The sequence below is a fragment of the Poecilia mexicana genome, unplaced genomic scaffold, assembly GCF_051168715.1.
Source record: "Poecilia mexicana isolate PSO_F unplaced genomic scaffold, ASM5116871v1 scaffold_22, whole genome shotgun sequence".
Lineage (NCBI taxonomy): Eukaryota > Metazoa > Chordata > Actinopteri > Cyprinodontiformes > Poeciliidae > Poecilia > Poecilia mexicana.
This window is the reverse complement of record NW_028263391.1, coordinates 11,226,701-11,244,386: the sequence shown is the minus strand read 5'-3', so window position 1 is coordinate 11,244,386 and position 17,686 is coordinate 11,226,701. Positions and strand designations below refer to the sequence as shown.

At 42.4% G+C, this 17,686-nt stretch overlaps 1 protein-coding gene and 4 non-coding genes across 9 annotated transcripts in view; 1 reads left to right on the top strand and 4 right to left on the bottom strand.

Moving 5' to 3' along the window:
• Positions 1–17,686, top strand: part of meis2a (Meis homeobox 2a) — a 103,465-nt gene that overhangs the window by 78,601 nt on the left and 7,178 nt on the right. For 3 of the 5 annotated variants that reach the window (XM_088002416.1, XM_088002415.1, XM_088002418.1), the window contains exons 10-11: positions 14,732–14,790; positions 16,429–16,539. In XM_088002416.1, coding sequence (XP_087858542.1) covers positions 14,732–14,790; positions 16,429–16,539 — 170 coding nt within the window. The remainder of the gene's footprint in view (positions 1–14,731; positions 14,791–16,428; positions 16,540–17,686) is intronic. The other 2 variants (XM_088002417.1, XM_088002419.1) reach the window with 1 other exon arrangement.
• trnal-cag (transfer RNA leucine (anticodon CAG)) lies at positions 4,486–4,570 on the bottom strand. The gene is given in 2 exon segments: positions 4,486–4,521; positions 4,534–4,570. It is a non-coding gene; the product is annotated as a tRNA-Leu (tRNA).
• Positions 4,784–4,870, bottom strand: trnar-ucu (transfer RNA arginine (anticodon UCU)). Its single transcript is given in 2 exon segments — positions 4,784–4,819; positions 4,834–4,870. It is a non-coding gene; the product is annotated as a tRNA-Arg (tRNA).
• trnar-ccu (transfer RNA arginine (anticodon CCU)) lies at positions 4,996–5,082 on the bottom strand. The gene is given in 2 exon segments: positions 4,996–5,031; positions 5,046–5,082. It is a non-coding gene; the product is annotated as a tRNA-Arg (tRNA).
• Positions 5,293–5,379, bottom strand: trnar-ucu (transfer RNA arginine (anticodon UCU)). Its single transcript is given in 2 exon segments — positions 5,293–5,328; positions 5,343–5,379. It is a non-coding gene; the product is annotated as a tRNA-Arg (tRNA).

Sequence of the window (17,686 nt, the reverse complement as noted above, 5' to 3'; positions counted from 1 at the left end):
CTACTCCTTTCAGTAAAAGTGAGTGTTTTGGGATATAAAATGGAAGAGAGTTGTAATCACATCCTTAACAACACTACGGTGTATCATTATTACCTGGTGTGTGTGTGTGTGCGTGTGTATATTGTGTGTGTGTATAAGTATGTTTTCCAAAGCTGTGATTCATGGCTCCAGTGCCCTCTGTGGCTTTGAAGTGAAGGCCAATAAGACTATCATGGAAGACTCTATAAATCAATATAGTCCTTTGTCGGTTCAAGCTGCTCTATCTCAGTTCAGGCCTGTTATAGACGAGGTATCAGTTATTCTGGGAATGACTATTGTCTGCTAATGGGGAACAATGGCAAAAGCTTAAGCCTTTTAGAACAACATTAAAAAGCTGAGGAGGATACAAATAACAACAAATAGTTGTGGGAATATTACACTGACACCCTTAAATAAACACCAGTGCAACCAGTTGCATTTGGAAGTTACTTAAATGGAGTTAAAATTTTGGGGGTTTACTTCTGAAAGAAAAATGCATCTTATTGGGTTATACGTGACCTACGACCCTGAATACACCATGCATGCAGTGCAAAATGGTGGTGGTTGCATCATGCTGTGGGGTATCTTTACTGGTAAGAGTCAATCTGAAGATCATCAGAATTAAATTGGGAGAAAACCGGGTTGGAGGCTTGAGACTGATTGAGAAGGGTAGTTTTCATTTTTGATGTTCACAGAGGCTACTTAATCTGTCTGAAGCAGTTCTGCTAGGACAGAGGTTCCCAAACTGTGGGGCGCGCCCCCTAGGGGGGGGCGCCGTGTCATTGCAGGGGGGGCGCAGGAAGCCGTCTGGATGAAAAAAAACAAAAAAAACATGAACACTGTATGCGCTGGGTTTTTACCTTAGAATGGCCAACTCTCTGTTATTCCTATGTCAATTTGATACAGTAGAGGCTTCCACACTTCCCATACTTGTGTCCTCTGTCACTTTTATCAGCAGTTAAAACTGTTTAATCCGTTGTTAACATGTTGTAACCTGTTTTTCCGAGCCGCCTATAAACGCAACATGAGCGCTACGACGCTCGCGCTGGGTTTACACATGTGAAGGAGACCTGCTGCTGCTGTGCGGAGCTACGTAGGTTTGTGTTAGAATCACGGCAGCAAACCAGCAAAACGCAAAGAACTTTTCACAGTTTTTCCCTCCAAACTAACCGACTGAGTTGAGTAAAGCTGTTGGATGCAGGTAATGTTAGCTAAAAGATGACTAGCTAATATCAATACAGAACCTTAAGCTTAACAAGTACCTTGTAGGCTACCGATGTTGATGTCTATTTTCAGCTACGTACATTCATTTTGCCCCCAAAAAAGTCGATGCCCCCGCCCCCTCCCCCTCCCGTCACACGCGTCGTTTCAACCAGACAGCCATTTGTAATCCATGGGGGTGGGGGGAGGGGGGGCGCAGAAGAAAAAGTTTGGGAACCACTGTGCTAGGAGAAGTAAGCAAACATTTTCTGTCCCTCAATATACAAAGCTCGTATAGAGATTTCCAAAAAGACTTTCAGTTGTACTTGCTGTAAAAATGTTACAAAATTTGGTAAAGCTTATTGCAAGGCACGGTCAACAAAATGGGGGCCTAAATTTCTGCACATCTCTCCAGTCTCTGAGGCTGGAACACATGCATGTTTCCAGTTCATGTTTGTGGTGAGTTACAGGCAGTGGCTGCAAGCATTAGCTGAAACTAGAACAAGGGTTACAAAATGTAGAGTCACAGAATAAGGGATTCAAATTACCCAATTCTGTATCTCCTCCCAGTCTGGATGAATATTTATTTCCCCCCCCATCATAAACGATGATGTTTCAATGTATTTGGTGCTGGGAATGCCTTTTGTGCTCTTGTGCGCTCAGAGATTCTCAGCTTTTAGCTCCCGCTCCCAAAAGAGAGACTACAAGGCTCCCCTCAGTATGCTCATGGGTGGAATAAAAAGAGATTTAAGAAAAAAAAAAAAAAAAAAGTTGTCAAAAACAATGTGAAATGCTGATTTCTATTTCTTATTTCCTTCACCGCTTGTTGCAGCTTGAAGCCTTCTGTATTTTGACGTTGTTACTGGAGAATCGCACATGACAGTTCAGAGACTCAAATTCAAGGGCCATACACCGCAGTGAAGGCTGAACTGACTGAGCCTTTGTTGTATTTGTTTAAGGCTGTCACATGTGAAGCGGGCTGGTCAAAGCTGCACACAGCCTGTGGTGGAGCTGATCTGAGAGGCAGAGGGCTCGCTTCAGGCCACCAGGCACATCACAGTCCCTGTGGTCTGCTCCACAGTGTCATTGCCGCTTCTGCCAGCAGTCCCCTCCACAAACAGCAGCTATTTATATCACCAGCCTGCTGCTTGGCTTTTTAGCCCTAAACTCTGCTTCTGATCGTCCCATCCCTTCTATGTGAGCGCGCGCACGCGTGTGCGAGTGCATGTGTGTGCTGAGGCGTATGTATGTCAAAGCAGTTATGTGCAACCGAAACGCCGATTAATTATTCAGTATGGGAAGTCAGAGGCAAGCTGCCTGCATTTAACTGATGACTCTCGTGGTCACAAATAGGTGAATTCGGAAACTCAGAAGTCTTTGAAATGTGCGCGATGGAAACCCCTTGCGCCCTGGGAGGAAAGTAAAACGGTGGAGATTCTTTTTGGAAACATGTGCACGTGTGTGTGTGTATGCACTGCAGAAGAACAGATTCTGCATTCAAACGTAAAAAATAAATAAATAAATAAATAAATAAATAAATAAGGAGCATCTTTACCTGCAGCCGGTTCAGCTCTCTACCGTTAGCTAATTCACTTTTAAATTCAGGAAAACAAACAGTTACAAATCCAAACGGCGCATTTCATTCTGCACAAGGAAGTGTTGCTGTTGGCGGGACTTTTCTTCTCTTTAAACTGAATCCATTGTAGTCGTAATGGAGAGAGGGAGAGAGAGAGAGAAAGATAGAGATGTTTGATGTGTACCAAAAGAAATAGATTGGCCTTATTTCCTGCCTGGCTGCTGAAATGCAGACACTTGTGTTGCCTAGACGATGCAGGCAATTGACACTCAATTTTGTTTGAAATATCACGCCTCTATCATGTCATTATCAGCCTCCCCTGGTAATCCACAAAGCCACCTTGTTTGATATCTGACAATAAGGGGGAGTCAAGGAGTCACTGAATCTCTCACTCGATTACCAGGCACAGGGAGGAAAAAGAGGTTGAGAATAAAAGGGAGCATAAGATGACAGAGCAGGAGACAAAGAAAGGGGTGAATGAAATAAGAGATGGAAAGATAATGCAAGAGAGATGGAGAGGCTTAAAAAAAGCCATGTACTTGTATGATAGCAGTGGAGGAAGGGGGGGTGGAAGTGTCTGAAAATGGAGATTATAGCTGCCCTCCTCACACAGGCGGACATTGTGTGGGGCATGGGGAGGGAAGGGTGGAAAATGTGGGCAAGTGGGGTGGCACACTTCACAACTGAGAAAGTGAGGTGTTCTTGTAAAAACACCCACTTATCTGAAGAACGCTGATGGATAGGCTGGTGTAATGATAGTCTCTCTACTCCAAGTGTGTGTGTATGTGAGAGAGAGAGAGACAGTTTGTGAGTAAGCCTTTTCTGGAGCTGCATGAAGGCAGGAAGCCCTCATCCACTCATGAGGTGAGAAACTGGCTCCCGAGGAGCGAACCTTAACTCCCAGCGCTGACAGCCTCTGTCATACTCCATGTGCTGCAGCCTATTACAGGGGGCTAATATTGACTTAGCCACACTCAGAAAACAACAACAATAAAAACTACCAAGCTGTTTGTACCATAGATTTAAGGCAGGCAGAAAATATTGCTTGCACACATATATACATTATTAGAGTGTTGCTTTAACAGAGTGGGTGTTCATATGGAACTACTCTCCCAACAAGTAAGATGGAGGTCAGCTTTTCCTGTAACTTTCTTATCTACAGTGACTTGTCAACACTCCACACCCATTTGTCCTTTTTCCATTTTATCATGTTATAACCACTGTCTAAAAAGTTTGGGGGGGCGTTCATGTTCACCCCTTTGACTTTGATACCCCTTATGTAAATTTGAATGTAATCAAATCCCACATCTGTGTAGTTTAATCTCAGTAATGAGCACATTTCTTCTGTGAAGGCCTCAGTAAGCATTAGTGAACAAAAAGCATCATGAGGACCGAGGAACATAGCGGACAGTTCAAAAATTGGAAAGCATATGGCACACTTGAAAATTTACTAAAACTTGGCTTTCCACCTGATTTTAAAGACTTGGCAAGGAGGACTGGAATCATAGAAGCAGCCAATAGATGCACAGTTACTCTGGAGGAGCTGCAGAGATTCACAATAGGTATTGAGGCAAGAAGGAAGTCATTGTTTAAAATAATGCTATAAGGAGTCCCACTAGCTGCTTGGCATGTTGCACTAAATATGAGGTGCTATGGGCAGATGACATCAAGGTTATTTGTTTTGGCCCATATGAGTCTGGTGGGACTTGAACCCACAAACTTTGGATAACTTGATCCTGTCTGAGTCCAATGCGCTATCCATTGCGCCACAGAGCCTTTGTAGAAGTCATTTGGGTCTTACTAAGGCTACATACTCTCTGTTTTCACTATGACTTGATGAAATATAGTCTTACTAGTTGGTACAAATGTTCAAAATGCCCTCTATTACATATTTTTTTGTCTGACTACACTCTCTTCAATAATTGACAGTACAATAATGCATCTTTTAAGATAGGGTTTATTTTTTAGTTTGAGGAATACATATAAGGATGACTCTGGTGGGACTTGAACCCACAACCTTTGAATCACTTCATCCCCTCTAGAAGTCCAATGCGCTTTCCATTGTGCCACAGAGCCCTTAGTTATTGGGTTTCAGTACCGTGACAGACTTTCTTTCATCAGGTCAGTAGAATAAATAGAATTTCATGAATATTTGTGTGACAATTGAGGAATTTACTATATTTGAGAAATGCATAATGCTATGACTCTGGTGGGACTCGAACCCTCAACCTTTGGATAACTTCATCCTGTTTAGGAGTCCAATGCGCTATCCATTGTGCCACAGAGCCTTTGTGGAAGTCATTTGGGTCTTACTAAGGCTACATACTCTCTGTTTTCACTATGACGATGAAATATAGTCCTACTAGTTGGTACAAATGTTCAAAATGCCCTCTATTACATATTTTTTATCTGACTACAGTCTCTTCAATAATTGACAGTACAATAATGCATCTTTTAATATAGGGTTTATTTTTCAGTTTGAGGAATACATATAAGGATGACTCTGGTGGGACTTGAACCCACAACCTTTGAATCACTTCATCCCCTCTAGAAGTCCAATGCGCTTTCCATTGCGCCACAGAGCCCTTTGTTATTGGGTTTCAGTACCGTGACAGACTTTCTTTCATTAGGTCAGTAGAATTAATGGAATTTCATGAATATGTGTGTGACAATTGAGGATTTTACTATATTTGAGAAAAGTGTAATGATATGCAATGATAGAACAGCAACACTGACCAGTTGATGTTTTTTTTCATCAAGGAATGAGAAACCATTTATTCAGAGGTTGATAACAAGATAAGAGGAGCTACTGTAACTTTCAGTTTCAAATAAACACCACATTAGCAAAATAAATACACTTCTGGGGCTTGTGGTTGTAATGATAAAAACAAAAAAAAAAAAGTCGAAAGGGTGTGAATACTTTTGGGAGCCACAATATTAACTTGCAGAAATACTCTCTGGCAGAGGCACCGACCTCTGAAGAAAAGGAGGTTAATGTGAGAAAAAAAACAAAGGTCGGACGGGTAGAAAGAGAAAAAAAAGATGTGAGGATATACTTCTTTCTTACATCAGAAAAACTGGTAGAGCTAGGGCAGGTTAGCCATGCTGGGTTGCTACAATAAGGCCTCTTTCATACAGGTGTGTTGACGCCTGGGGCAGACTTGGCCCCAGTCCATTCTATTCACCTTGGCTGATTTAAACAATAACTATCATATCTCTTAAAGGAAAAAGGAGGGTAAAGCGTCAAGCAGGAGATGCCTAAGAGCTGTGTCGAGGCCAAGAAAAACCCCCGCTGACATTGTCAGAGCTTGTTGGTGCTGTGGTGAGGAAAAAAAAAAGTTTTTTCTCTCTCTTTTTTTTTCCTAAACCCCCTCTCCATCATAACCCCCACATTTTTTTTTCCTCCTCTGCTTTCTCACCCTTCACTTCTGTACTAGATTGAGAGTTTTTGTGCCGTAGGACAGAATGTGGTGAGGAGACAGAGGAACAAAGTGCTGCTGTGTGGAGCAGCAGCTGCTGCTTGCCGGATCAAAGGGGCAACAAGCGTGGTCTTCCTGGCCCAACACTTCTCTGGAGGTGTTTGACGGACAGTCAGCAGCTGGGGCCGCACAGCCCGCCCTGTAGGGGTCAGGCCGCTGGACTACAGGGCCCAGAGCTGACATGCCCTCTCTGGACAAGGGGAAGAGGGGAGATGGTGCTAGATGGGGAGGGCAAACAGCAGCAGGGATGTCTATGTTTATCTCGTTTTGTTGTCTTTCTCTCTGCTTTAAAAGACAGAGACAGTTTAGGGATTTCTCTTTAACTCATTCGTCGGTGCTAGCCTCGTTTTAGACTTAAACCGTCGGTAGCCCAGCAGCGCAATTCACACTGCAGCGCTCCAGCGCCGCGATGCTGAGGATCAGAGCTGGAAAGGGGAGAAGGAGCACAAGCGTGCCGCAGAGCTATTGATTTATTTTAATTAGCTCCTCGTTAAATCTTGTCAGTTTCCAACACAAATATATAATTCTTTGTCTGATTTTCCACTGGAGTCTTAATGACTCGTGCTCCCCGGGTTTCTGAGAGAAATGACTTGTGCAGCTCGACTGACGGAGCAATGCAAATGTTAGTCATATAGGGCTGAGGGTGGTGTTGGGGGAGGAGGGACGCCGCAAATGGGCGATGAATGGAGTAATAAAAAGGAAAAGAAAAACAGGTCAGTGAAAGTCCATGGAACAGAGGTGAAACAGTCCCCCTTTCAGAGAGAGACAAAAGATTGTGTGTGGGGTTGCGTGGGGGCGCTGTGGATGGGAGAAAGAGGGAAAGATAGACGGAGGTAAAACTATGTAAACACAGTGGTTGCCCCAAATTTAGTCCCTCTCTGACGTTTCCAAAAAAAGAAAAAAAAAAAAAAAAAACTGCTCCTGCCTCATTCTGCTTCACATCTGCACTAAATCAAACATGGGGGTGAGGTAATGTTCACCCGACATACATCCAACGACTCCTGCTTTAGCTTAAAGGGGAGAGCGTGGAAGGAAAAAGAAAAAAAAAAGAGGATACGATGAGTTTGAAGAAGCTTCCTTTTTCTGTTCCAGCGCTTCTCAAAGTTTTTATGAGCAGTACCACCTCGGAAAAGTCTGATTTAAATGTCACCATTCTCAAAGATTTTAATGCAGTCATACAATTGGACCTTGGATCTCTTCAGTCCACAAAGATCCATTTAAGCTAGAATTCAAAAAGGGGGGGACAGCAGAGGCGTCTCTTTTTTTCCATCCGATCTAAACATACAGCAATGACTGCCATGCTTATGAAACTTGTTGAACATTAAAAAAAAAAAAGAAAGAAAGAAAAAAAAAAACGTTTGTCTGCACTGTTCATCTCATTAAATTGTGTTCAAAGTGCGGCCCACAGACCATTTATGGCCCCCAGAAAGATTTTGTGGCTCCGCCATTCAAAGTTTTTACATATTTGGCCCATCAGTCCAGGCGGTTGATGTAGATTTTAACTGACAAATTTAAGCCTCCTTAAAGTGGAAAATGTTAAAGCATTAATATTTTATTAACCACATTTTATGTTTCTTCCATCAAATTTTCAAAATAAATCAGGGCACAAACAACCTGTAACATTTACTCGAAAGCAGACTTTCTCGCGCCCGTTCATAAAGTTGCAAAAGCAGTAATGACTCACGTCCTGTACTTGTTGGTGAGAGCAAACTGAAGATTTTGTTATCCCCCTCCCCCCCCCAAAAAAAAAACTGAGAAAATTGTTTTGTTTTTTCTTTTGTTTTCTACAAAAATCAGACCACTAACCATTCTACCATTAAGTTATTTTTGAGCAGGTAAACAAACAAATGAAAAAAAAAAGTTTAGTGTTTTTGATCAAATGTGTTTTTGTTTGTTTGTTTTTTCAGGCATTCAACTTAAGCTTGAATTACAGTGTGCTATAACCTTTGCACACCAGCTCATTTAATCTTTCACACACATACACACGCACGCACACACACACACACACACAGCACATTGTTCCTGAATGACATTACATTACTTCATACTGGTTATTCTAGAAATCTTCCCCATCGCCGTCCTCTTTGAGATAAAGTGAAACAAAGATAAATGTGAATGAAACCTTGATATTTTCCACTACTGTTGCTCAACATCCCAGTTAATTCGCTCCTCTTTTCCACCTCAAACAGTGGATCCCATAGATGACAACATTTCTTCTGACTCTCACTAAAGGCAGGCCAAGAGCCTCTAGGGGTACATATACCTCAGCTTGAGAACCATGGATCTGTTCCAAATTGGAGAAGTGAAGCCTGCAAAGAGCTTCCTTTTGATTGTTTATGATAAATTTGGAGATCCTGCCGCGTCAGCGTGATGGAAATCCTACTGTATATGTAAACCGTTATGGAGATTTTGCTGGACCTTAAGAGCTGATTGTATCACTGGTGTTGACACTTCGGTAGATCAGCGTCGAAGACGCAGTAGCCCCCAGTATCTGACCAGACCATAATTAGTGTTTGCTTACACCTAACACACCCTCCTCATGGGGTTAATTTGCATGCACTTCCTGGTCAAAGGACACAGAGTGATTGGCCGTTTTAATAAAGAGAGGAGATCAAACTGAATCCTTCCCTCTTCTGTTTCCAGTGAGCTGTAACTCAGTTGCAGGCAGTTTGGGATCTTTATTTTGGGCTGAAGCGGAAGTATGGAAGCAATGAGCCTTAATAGGAACCAGAGGACAGTCGTGTTTGCAAGCAGTGATCATGGATTGAGCTCAGCACATTCTTGTACAGATTGTGTTGCATGTAATCTTCCTACAAGGGAGACAGAAAGGGGCCTTGGAGACTGACTGACTGACGAATGGAAACTTCGGCTCTCTTCCTTGGTTTTTGAGTTTAGAAAAATGGGCATGTTCTGGTCAGCCATACAGGCAATAAACTGTCAACATCCCTGTGTTGAAATTTCCAAGCCACAATCTCTTGGAAGTTCCGCGTAGGCGCGCTCAGTGTTTCTCTGCCTCATCCAGCGCTAGCTGTGGCTCGCTTTCCTTCTTTCATCACAAACTCGTCAAACGAGTGACCCCGCTCTTGATTGGCGGGGTTTCGTCTCCCTCCCTCGCGCTCTCGATCTCTTTGGCCGTGCTCCAGGCTAAGGTGGTTTGGCATGACAATTTTACAGCGCAGGAATGCTGACAAGACGACAGAGTTACCAGGTGTGGCTGCAAGTCAGTTAAGCAGAAACAAGGCCTCTCTGACTGACTGAGATGAGGAAATAAGAAAGAAAAGGGCAAGCCCCAAGTCAGACAGACAGGTTTGCACTGATTACATCTTTAAACTTCCAGTAACCTTCCACAGAATGTGTCAGCCTTTGTCATCTTGTGGAGTTTTTTTTTCTGCATAGAATAAAAAATCTAAATCAGTACCATGCAAAAAGGTATTCAGATCTCTAGCTATTACACATTTTGTCCAGTTAAGACAACAGACTTAATTGTGTTTTATTAAAAGGTTATGTGAAAAAACCAGGACAATGTCATGCTTGCTTGTGAAATGTGAAGAAAACTATTACTGAACTGAAAAGTGTTGTGTGCATTTATATTCAGTTTGGTTTACTCTCTCATGTCCCTTAGTGAAATCCAGTGCAGCCAGCAGAAGTCGCCAAGTAGCAAATCAGAAAACTAGCAATGCACGTCACTATAAATCATAAAGAATCAAGATTCTCTTGTGTGACTTGAACATTAATGTTTGCCGATGTTCTCCATCTTGTCTGATTGGACTTCTGCTGTTTTGAAGGAAAAAGAAGTAGAGGTTAAAAGTTTTACTTTCCTTATGAGCAAACCTGTTAGACAAGCCACAAAGTATTGACTCAAAGGCGCGAGCACAAATGCATTACACACTTTTCAGATCTTTCTCTTTTGAAAAAAAGCTAAAATATTTGAAGACGACGGATCATTTCCCTTCTGCTTAACGACCGTCTGCTGCTTTGTGACTTTGTGTCCGAATAAAGCTCTCAGAAGCAGAAGTTTGCAGTTATAACACGACGAAATGTGAGAAAGGTCAAAGGGTACGAATACTTTTTGAAAGACTCTGTAAAACTGGGAAGTCTTTAATTCTCCCACGTCAAAATACGCACTAACATACAAAGCCGGACAAGGTAGTTAGCAGATAAAAAGCTTTCTGTGTAGCCCTCCACCTCCTCGTGTGAGAACAGATATTATTAACCAAGCATGCAGTGTTGATCCAGCCTTGTGGAGACCCTGTGCCAAGTGGACTCCCGCTGCCCTGGCTCCATCATTCATATCTGTCTGTTATTTTCCTCTGTGACTCACAAAGACACAACAGTCAGGGCCCAAAGCAAGCCTACCACTTCATATAATGGAGGAACCGGGTCCTCCGTTGTCAAGTGGAGATGCGTGCGTGCGTGTGTGTTTGTGCGCACGCATGTCTTGCACCGTTTAGGGGGCACATCAGCTGGAAGAGCTACTGTGAGCCAGTTGGCAATATGCTGCGAAGAATGTGCTGACATGTGCAATACACACACCAGCTCGCGTTCACGTGCACGCGCGTCCACGTGCGCGCTCCTCCAGTTTTTTTTTTTTTTTTTTGTTTGATGTGCGACATGAAAATGTGTTCAAGGCTTATTGGCTGGACGACATTAGCTCCTTACATTAAACAGCGGTGGAGCTGCTGCTGGCCCCTCCTGCGGCGTTGTACACATTCTGAGCTGTGTCCCGATGAATGACCTCCTTATGACCCCCTAACCCTGGCTTTAATTATTTTTTTGAAGACAGCACGGAGTTCCCATGCTGAGAGGTGCTCTGTGTACCCTCTGTGTGCATGTGTGCGTTGCCGCTCCTGCGCACTAACACTGAGCAGAGGCAGGCCGTAATAAGCCGGACCACCAGATGTAGATAATAAAACACGAGCTTTTAGGCTGGAGGTTTGAAGAGAGTTTCCCCCCCCCCCCCCTCCTCGAGAGTCTCCTGTGTTCTGGTTAGCCTTCGGACACGCCGGCGGTGGCTGCGGTCGTGTCCGTGGTGGCTATGTGTCGATTTCCAAGCGCGCACGTATGTTTTTAGCGAGCGGTTTAGGAATTCTCGCTCCCTGTGGTCAACCTCTGCGAGTCTCTCGGGGCTCCGGGCTCATCCGTCTGAGTGTCCATCCGAGCTGACTGGCCGTCATCTCTAGAGGATTCTGTGTTGTTCTAAGCACACTCCATTAGCGGCTCACGGTTTGAGGGAAAACATTGTTATCAAGCCAGAGTCTGATAATCTCAATTGGCTTTACTCAGACTGATAAAAGGTGCTTTAAGGCCACGAGAGGGGGTCCACGGTCATCCCCCCCTCCCGTCCCATCACTGCCTTCAGGGTACCTCATCGGCTGCTGGTTACTGTGGCAACCCTAAAACTAAGTCTTCGTGGCGTGATATGGTATTAGTTAGAGCTGGGAATACTGACAAAAATGAGACCCATATGAGAAGCTGACTTTGTGGGGAAGTATTTGGATATCTGTTTGTCTTCACAGCGGTAAAGTGTTTTCTTATTAAAAATTTCAATGAGAGCAAGCATTGAAACCTTATTTCCTGTGTACTTTAGGTACAACATTTCCTGTAAGAATTTGGATAAACACAACATGAACAACACTTTTTTTTTTTTTTTTTCCTTTCCCCTTCAGAATATATAAGGAAAATTGAAAACGCCGCTTTGATCCTACAGCTCGGCTCTCTCCTGGAGAAAGTCCTCTGCAGTCACTGGAAATCATACGGTCAAATTCAGCACCTGGGTAGAACGTTCCTAATATTACGTGTTTATGGTTATGACCCAGAGTGGGTATGAATGCACATGGTTGTGATTTTCAGCCCCTTGGTGAACGTAGAGAGGGAGAAGGCAGGGCATATATTTTGGCACGCACCGTGCTCAGCGCTTGGAGCAGGGACGGTGAGGTTAAGAATTATTGCTTGCTTTTCGAAGCTAGTTTTTCTTAGTTTTATTTTATTTGTGTAAAAGGGGAGAATGCAAATTATTTTAACAGTTTGTGTAAATGTGCCAGAGTTCACTATTTAGGCTTATCGGCGCTTGTAGTTTCTGTCCGACTGATGGTGTAAAACAAGGTGAAAACATTAAGTCACGTGATTTGTGTTGGAAAAAAATCTAATGACTAAAGGAGTGAGAGAAGAAAAAAAAAACATGGCTATTATGTAAGTTATTAATTTATACTAAAGATGGTTAAGAATGAGCTGCTATGGCTAAGTTTGTGTGTGTGTGTGTGTGTGTGTGATCTTACAGTTTTCTATAGTTCCAGCTCTCATGATCATTTTAATGCAACATATTATATGTTGACGAAATATCCAAGTTTCTCAGGATGTGCAGATGTTTAGTGCAGATGACTAAAAATGCTTCTTTAAAATATGCATCTGACTTTTTAATTACATTTTCTAAAGCTTATTTATCTTTTTTTTGTTTTTTTTTGCATTGTAGTTTTTAATGGTAATGTTCAACTCTTCATACAGTTTTGTTTTTGGGACATGATATTTATGTACGTCTGTAAAGCCACAGTATTTAGTTTCTTATGTATCTGAAACTCATCAAACTGAATTTAATTCTCTTCCCAACCTTTGTTAAAAATGTGGACATTGTTTTTGCAGACTGAAATGCTTGCAGTCATCTACTTCCAATAGTCTCCTTCTTGCTTCTCTAAGTATATTTTCTGGCAACAGAAAATAACTTATAGCTTGCAAACATGTGTCTGGTAACACATTTAAGGCCACCAGAGAAGACGTTAAATTAAAAAAGATAACCTCCTGCTATATGAACACTGTCTGGTTTTAATTTCTTCAGTTGTTTCTGACAGCACAGCTTACTTATGATTTATCTTTTGTTCTGTTGACAAACCTCCTCCGGCCTAATTTAAGTCCCCGATAATGCAAAGGAGTCAAATGATTCCCAGTCTAACTACGATTCACCTCCTTCATGTTTTTTTTTTTTTTCCCTTATCCTCATATGGATGTGTTTCATCTTTTTTCTCTCGGGGGCCCACAGCACCCCTGTGTACCTGCACTCTGGATGCCCCCTGGCAAATGAGTGCCGCGTCTCTCTTTTCCCAGCCGTGCATTTTGTACATTTAACCATGTCACTTTGAGCCGGGCAGATTACAGCCGTTTAAGTTCATTGGAGAAGGTAAGGGCAGGTATCAGGGCTTCATGGGGGATTAGGAGCCCAAATTGGTTCCAGCTCTCCCTTCCTTCTAATGACCAGTTCTTTAGCCATATTGATGGTGCCGTGGGCCTGTATGTTAGAGGACGGACTTGAATCCCCCCCACCCCCCGCCACCTCTCTCTCTCTCCTGCGTGTTTTTTTTGAACCAGCATGCTGGACAGCTCCAACGTGATCTGAAACTGTTGTTTAATGTCAAACACATGGCGTTACCTGCGAGGCTACGGCCAAGTTCTTTTTTTTTTTTTTTTTTTAAGGTTTTTTGAAAGCACACGTGAAAAGAAGAAGGAAAAAAAAAAACGGCATTGGAAAGGGGTCAACGTTTCGGGGAATGTCGAGGGCTGGCTCGGTTTTGGTGACCGTGCAGCCTGCTCTTGACGGAGCCCAAAGGCACGCCATTCGAAGTTAAAAAGGTTGCCCCTGGCTGGCACTTACCTCCCGATGACCTCTGGCTCCACACTGGTAAAGCCACAGGAGCAAGGCCGGCCGGGAAGGCTTTGTGGAGCTGCACTTATTCGCTGCTGTGGTGGTGATAAAACTTCAGACAGCCTAATTGATGGGCTCACTGACATAACAATACCTCGTGAAAGCACGGAGTGGCCCATGCCTGGTCCTCATTTCTAGACAGCTGGAAGGGGAGCAGAACCCCCTACAATGCAGCCAGAGAGGGGGTCCCACCGAGGGGAACTGTTGCGGTGGGGGTAAAATGGTGGGACGCAATGAAAGGAACCATTTGTGTCCTGCAATTTGCTCACAAAGAAGCCGACGCACAGAAAAATAGCGTTTGGAGAGACCGGCATATACAATTCTGTAAGCTCTGCATGTGTAAAGTTGGTGTTTGCTGCACAGAGCAGGCTGAAGGTGTGATTGGGACAGGAAGAGGGAGAAAGGGATGTGCCCAAGCCTCTGTGCCCAAGCTGCACTTAATACTTGAGGAATGTCTCCCCAGTGCCCATAGCAACCAAACGTAATCAAAAGCTTTATTAAAAGAGTGGGGAATAGATCATATGGAACATTAAAAGTATCCCTGACTGGGTTCCCAAGTCAGCACACAATTGCCCTTTTGTTTGTTTCTGTTTTCTTGTGTGCGCCTCTCTCTCAAGGACTTTGTGGCTAATGTTGCCATTAAGTCATGCAAAACTGTTTGTCTTTGTGGAGGCCTGTGATGAATCTTCCTGAGTGTGAAAGAGGGGTTGATTTAATGTTTATTTCTTCTCTTTGTCCCCCCCGCTCCCTTCTCTCTCTTTCTGCCAGGTTTATTAACGCCAGAAGAAGAATAGTACAACCCATGATCGACCAGTCAAATCGAGCAGGTAAAGAAAAAAAAAAAAAAAGAAGCAGAACAATCCAGCCAATCTGCACGAAAGTGTTCTTAACCCTTGTTTCCCCTACATGAACACGTTCAAAAAAAAAAAATCACGCCTTGAACCCAGATTTTCCAACATTGCACCCCTTCACCTATTAACTCTTTAAAAAAAAAACATTTCCGTTCACTCTGTTCATTCTCTTTTCCCCTCTTTTCAATGTGATGCTCTAAAATGTTGCAAGCCATTTGCTGATCTACTCTAATTGGACATTTCCCAGTCTTAGTGGAGAGAGGGTTATATTAGCATTCTCTGTGAATTACTAATTGGACACAGGAGGAGAGCTGGAGACGCTAGCAGCAGCTTACGAGTTATCTCCTTTTTTAGTCTGTCTTGATTTGATTTAGGTTTGTTTTTTCTTTATTTATTTTGCCTGGGGTTAAGTAGGTTTACATACTCTCACTTTCTGCACTAGTTTTATGTTCCACTTCCTCTGGAATCCCTCTTCTGAATTATGTATTTAAGTATTAAGAAATCCTCTTAACTTTGAAAGCGTAACGTTTTAGTAGGAGAAAGAAGAGCTTGAGTAAAAAAAAAAAAAAAATGCCAATACAGACACATGTGATATCTACACAGATACATTGTTACATTTCTTTAAATATTAATGCCACAAACCATACACAATACCTGAAAATTCAACACATATTTAAGACTGGGCCTAACAATGAAAACAAGCAGCAAGAGCTACTTGCGTGAGAATGGCCCAGTCAAAGGCCAGTTTGACTCAGTTTGAGCTATTTTGAAAAGAGAAGTTGGTTGAAAGAATTCACTCAGTAAACCAGAAAATCTGGTAGTGATATACCTTTAAAGACTTGCATCTTAAATTGACAGCAATGACTGGTGGCTAAACAAATTATTGTCTTGGGGGGTGAAATTAATTCTAGATCTTTATTAGTGAATCGTTTTGAAAACAATGTATTATTTTCCTTTAACCTCAAAATGATGTGCTGCTTTGTGTTGGTCTATCACTTAAAATTTCCAATAAAATAAATGGATGTTTGCTGTTTCAATGAGACAAAATAGGAAACAAAAGTTGAAGGGGTCTGAATACTTTCACCAAGGGACTTAGAGGATGCAGCCAATCATAACCAAAACCAGACACAACTGATGATTACTGCTGAGCTCTGTGGGCTCAGATAAATCGTTCACACCAGGGGATAATGACGCATCCTACAGGTCAAACAAGTTCAGTGGAATTGCATCTCTTGTTTGTTAGAAAAGAAAGCACATGCTATAAAAAGCACATGGCTTATTTAGTCCCTCGCAGCAACAACTCCTCTCATCCTGTCAAACTGCACGTCCTCTCCTCTCGCTTTGAGAACAATGTATCTTCCCTGCGCATGGTTTTCAGTGACACCGACAGCATGTACGCACGAGTGTGTGTGTGCTTGCATGCATAAGGACCCACTGTATGCGTGTTTGCATGCCACGCGTCAGCCAATGCAGTCCACAAACGCGAGCACAATGTCTTACAGTATGTTTGGGCTGGAGCTGAGACAATTGCTGATTGTCTGGTGTGTTCTCTTTTCTTCTCCTCCACCCCCCCCCCACTCCCTTTTTTCATGTCCACGTTTTGACTACAATCAGGTTTTCTTCTTGATCCTTCAGTGAGCCAAGGAGCAGCGTACAGTCCAGAGGGCCAGCCAATGGGCAGCTTCGTGCTGGATGGTCAGCAACACATGGGGATCCGACCAGCTGGTAAATGCATCATCATATGTCTTTTTTTTTTTTTTATCTCTCCTTCCAACACCCTTGCTTTACCGACCATTAGTTTCACTCTTGGCTGTTTTGCGAAGCTGAAGCTCACTGATGTGACTCACTGAGACGTAGTCAAGCCAGTCTAGGAAAAGTCCTCACAACTAACCACATGAACCACAATGACAACGTTTATTCTTTTTACAAGTCCACTTCCCTGTATGAGAAAAAATAAATAAAATCTTTGGACGTAACCACAGTTAAATCTAAGATGCACAACAACATGCACAGTGCCTTTAAAAAGTAACATCATCAAAACAAATGTTTTTTTTTTTTTACATTGATATGTTGCATTTTTACGTAGTTCATTCAGGTTTTATGTGATCAACACAGAATAGTACATAAGTGTGATGTGGAAGGAAAGTGATATGTGATTTTTGACATTTTATACAAATTAAATCTGAAAGGTGCGGTGTGTCTCGTAGTCACTCTGATTCCACTGACTAAAACCCATTGGCAGCGTTGTCTCCAGAATTCCCCTAACTTCTTAAATAAAAAATAACACTGTACATCACCATAAACACACCAACACCATTGTAAAACATGGTGGTGGCAGCATCATACTGTGTTAATTAACAATCATCATGATGGAGTTGGTTTTAGGAGTTATAAAGATCCCATAATTCAAGTGGTAAAATTGTTACAAAGAAAATGTTTTTCTTTAGTAGAAACAGCAAAACGTGTTGATTTGAAGATGGATGGGACTATTTGTCAAAGACAAGCAGATATTTCAGTTTTTAGATATACAAACTATTTAAAAACATTTCCTATAAGACTTGTAGCTGTAATTGCATCAAAAGATACCCAAATACAGTTGTATAAAGCACATTTTAGATATTTATTTGGAAAGGAATTTAAAAACTTTGTGTTGGTCTACCGTTTAAAATACCCCTAAAACTACATCCGGGCTTGTAGTATCAATGTGAAAATAAATGTACAATGGATTCTTTTTCAAGGCACTGTCAACGCTCTCGCACTCTTCCACCTCTGCTTCATCATTTCCATCTGAAGCTAACCGACTTCTTCCTGTCTGTCAATGGGTCTTCTTCTGTCTTTCTGTGATTCAAACTCCTGCTGATCCTTTTGTTTC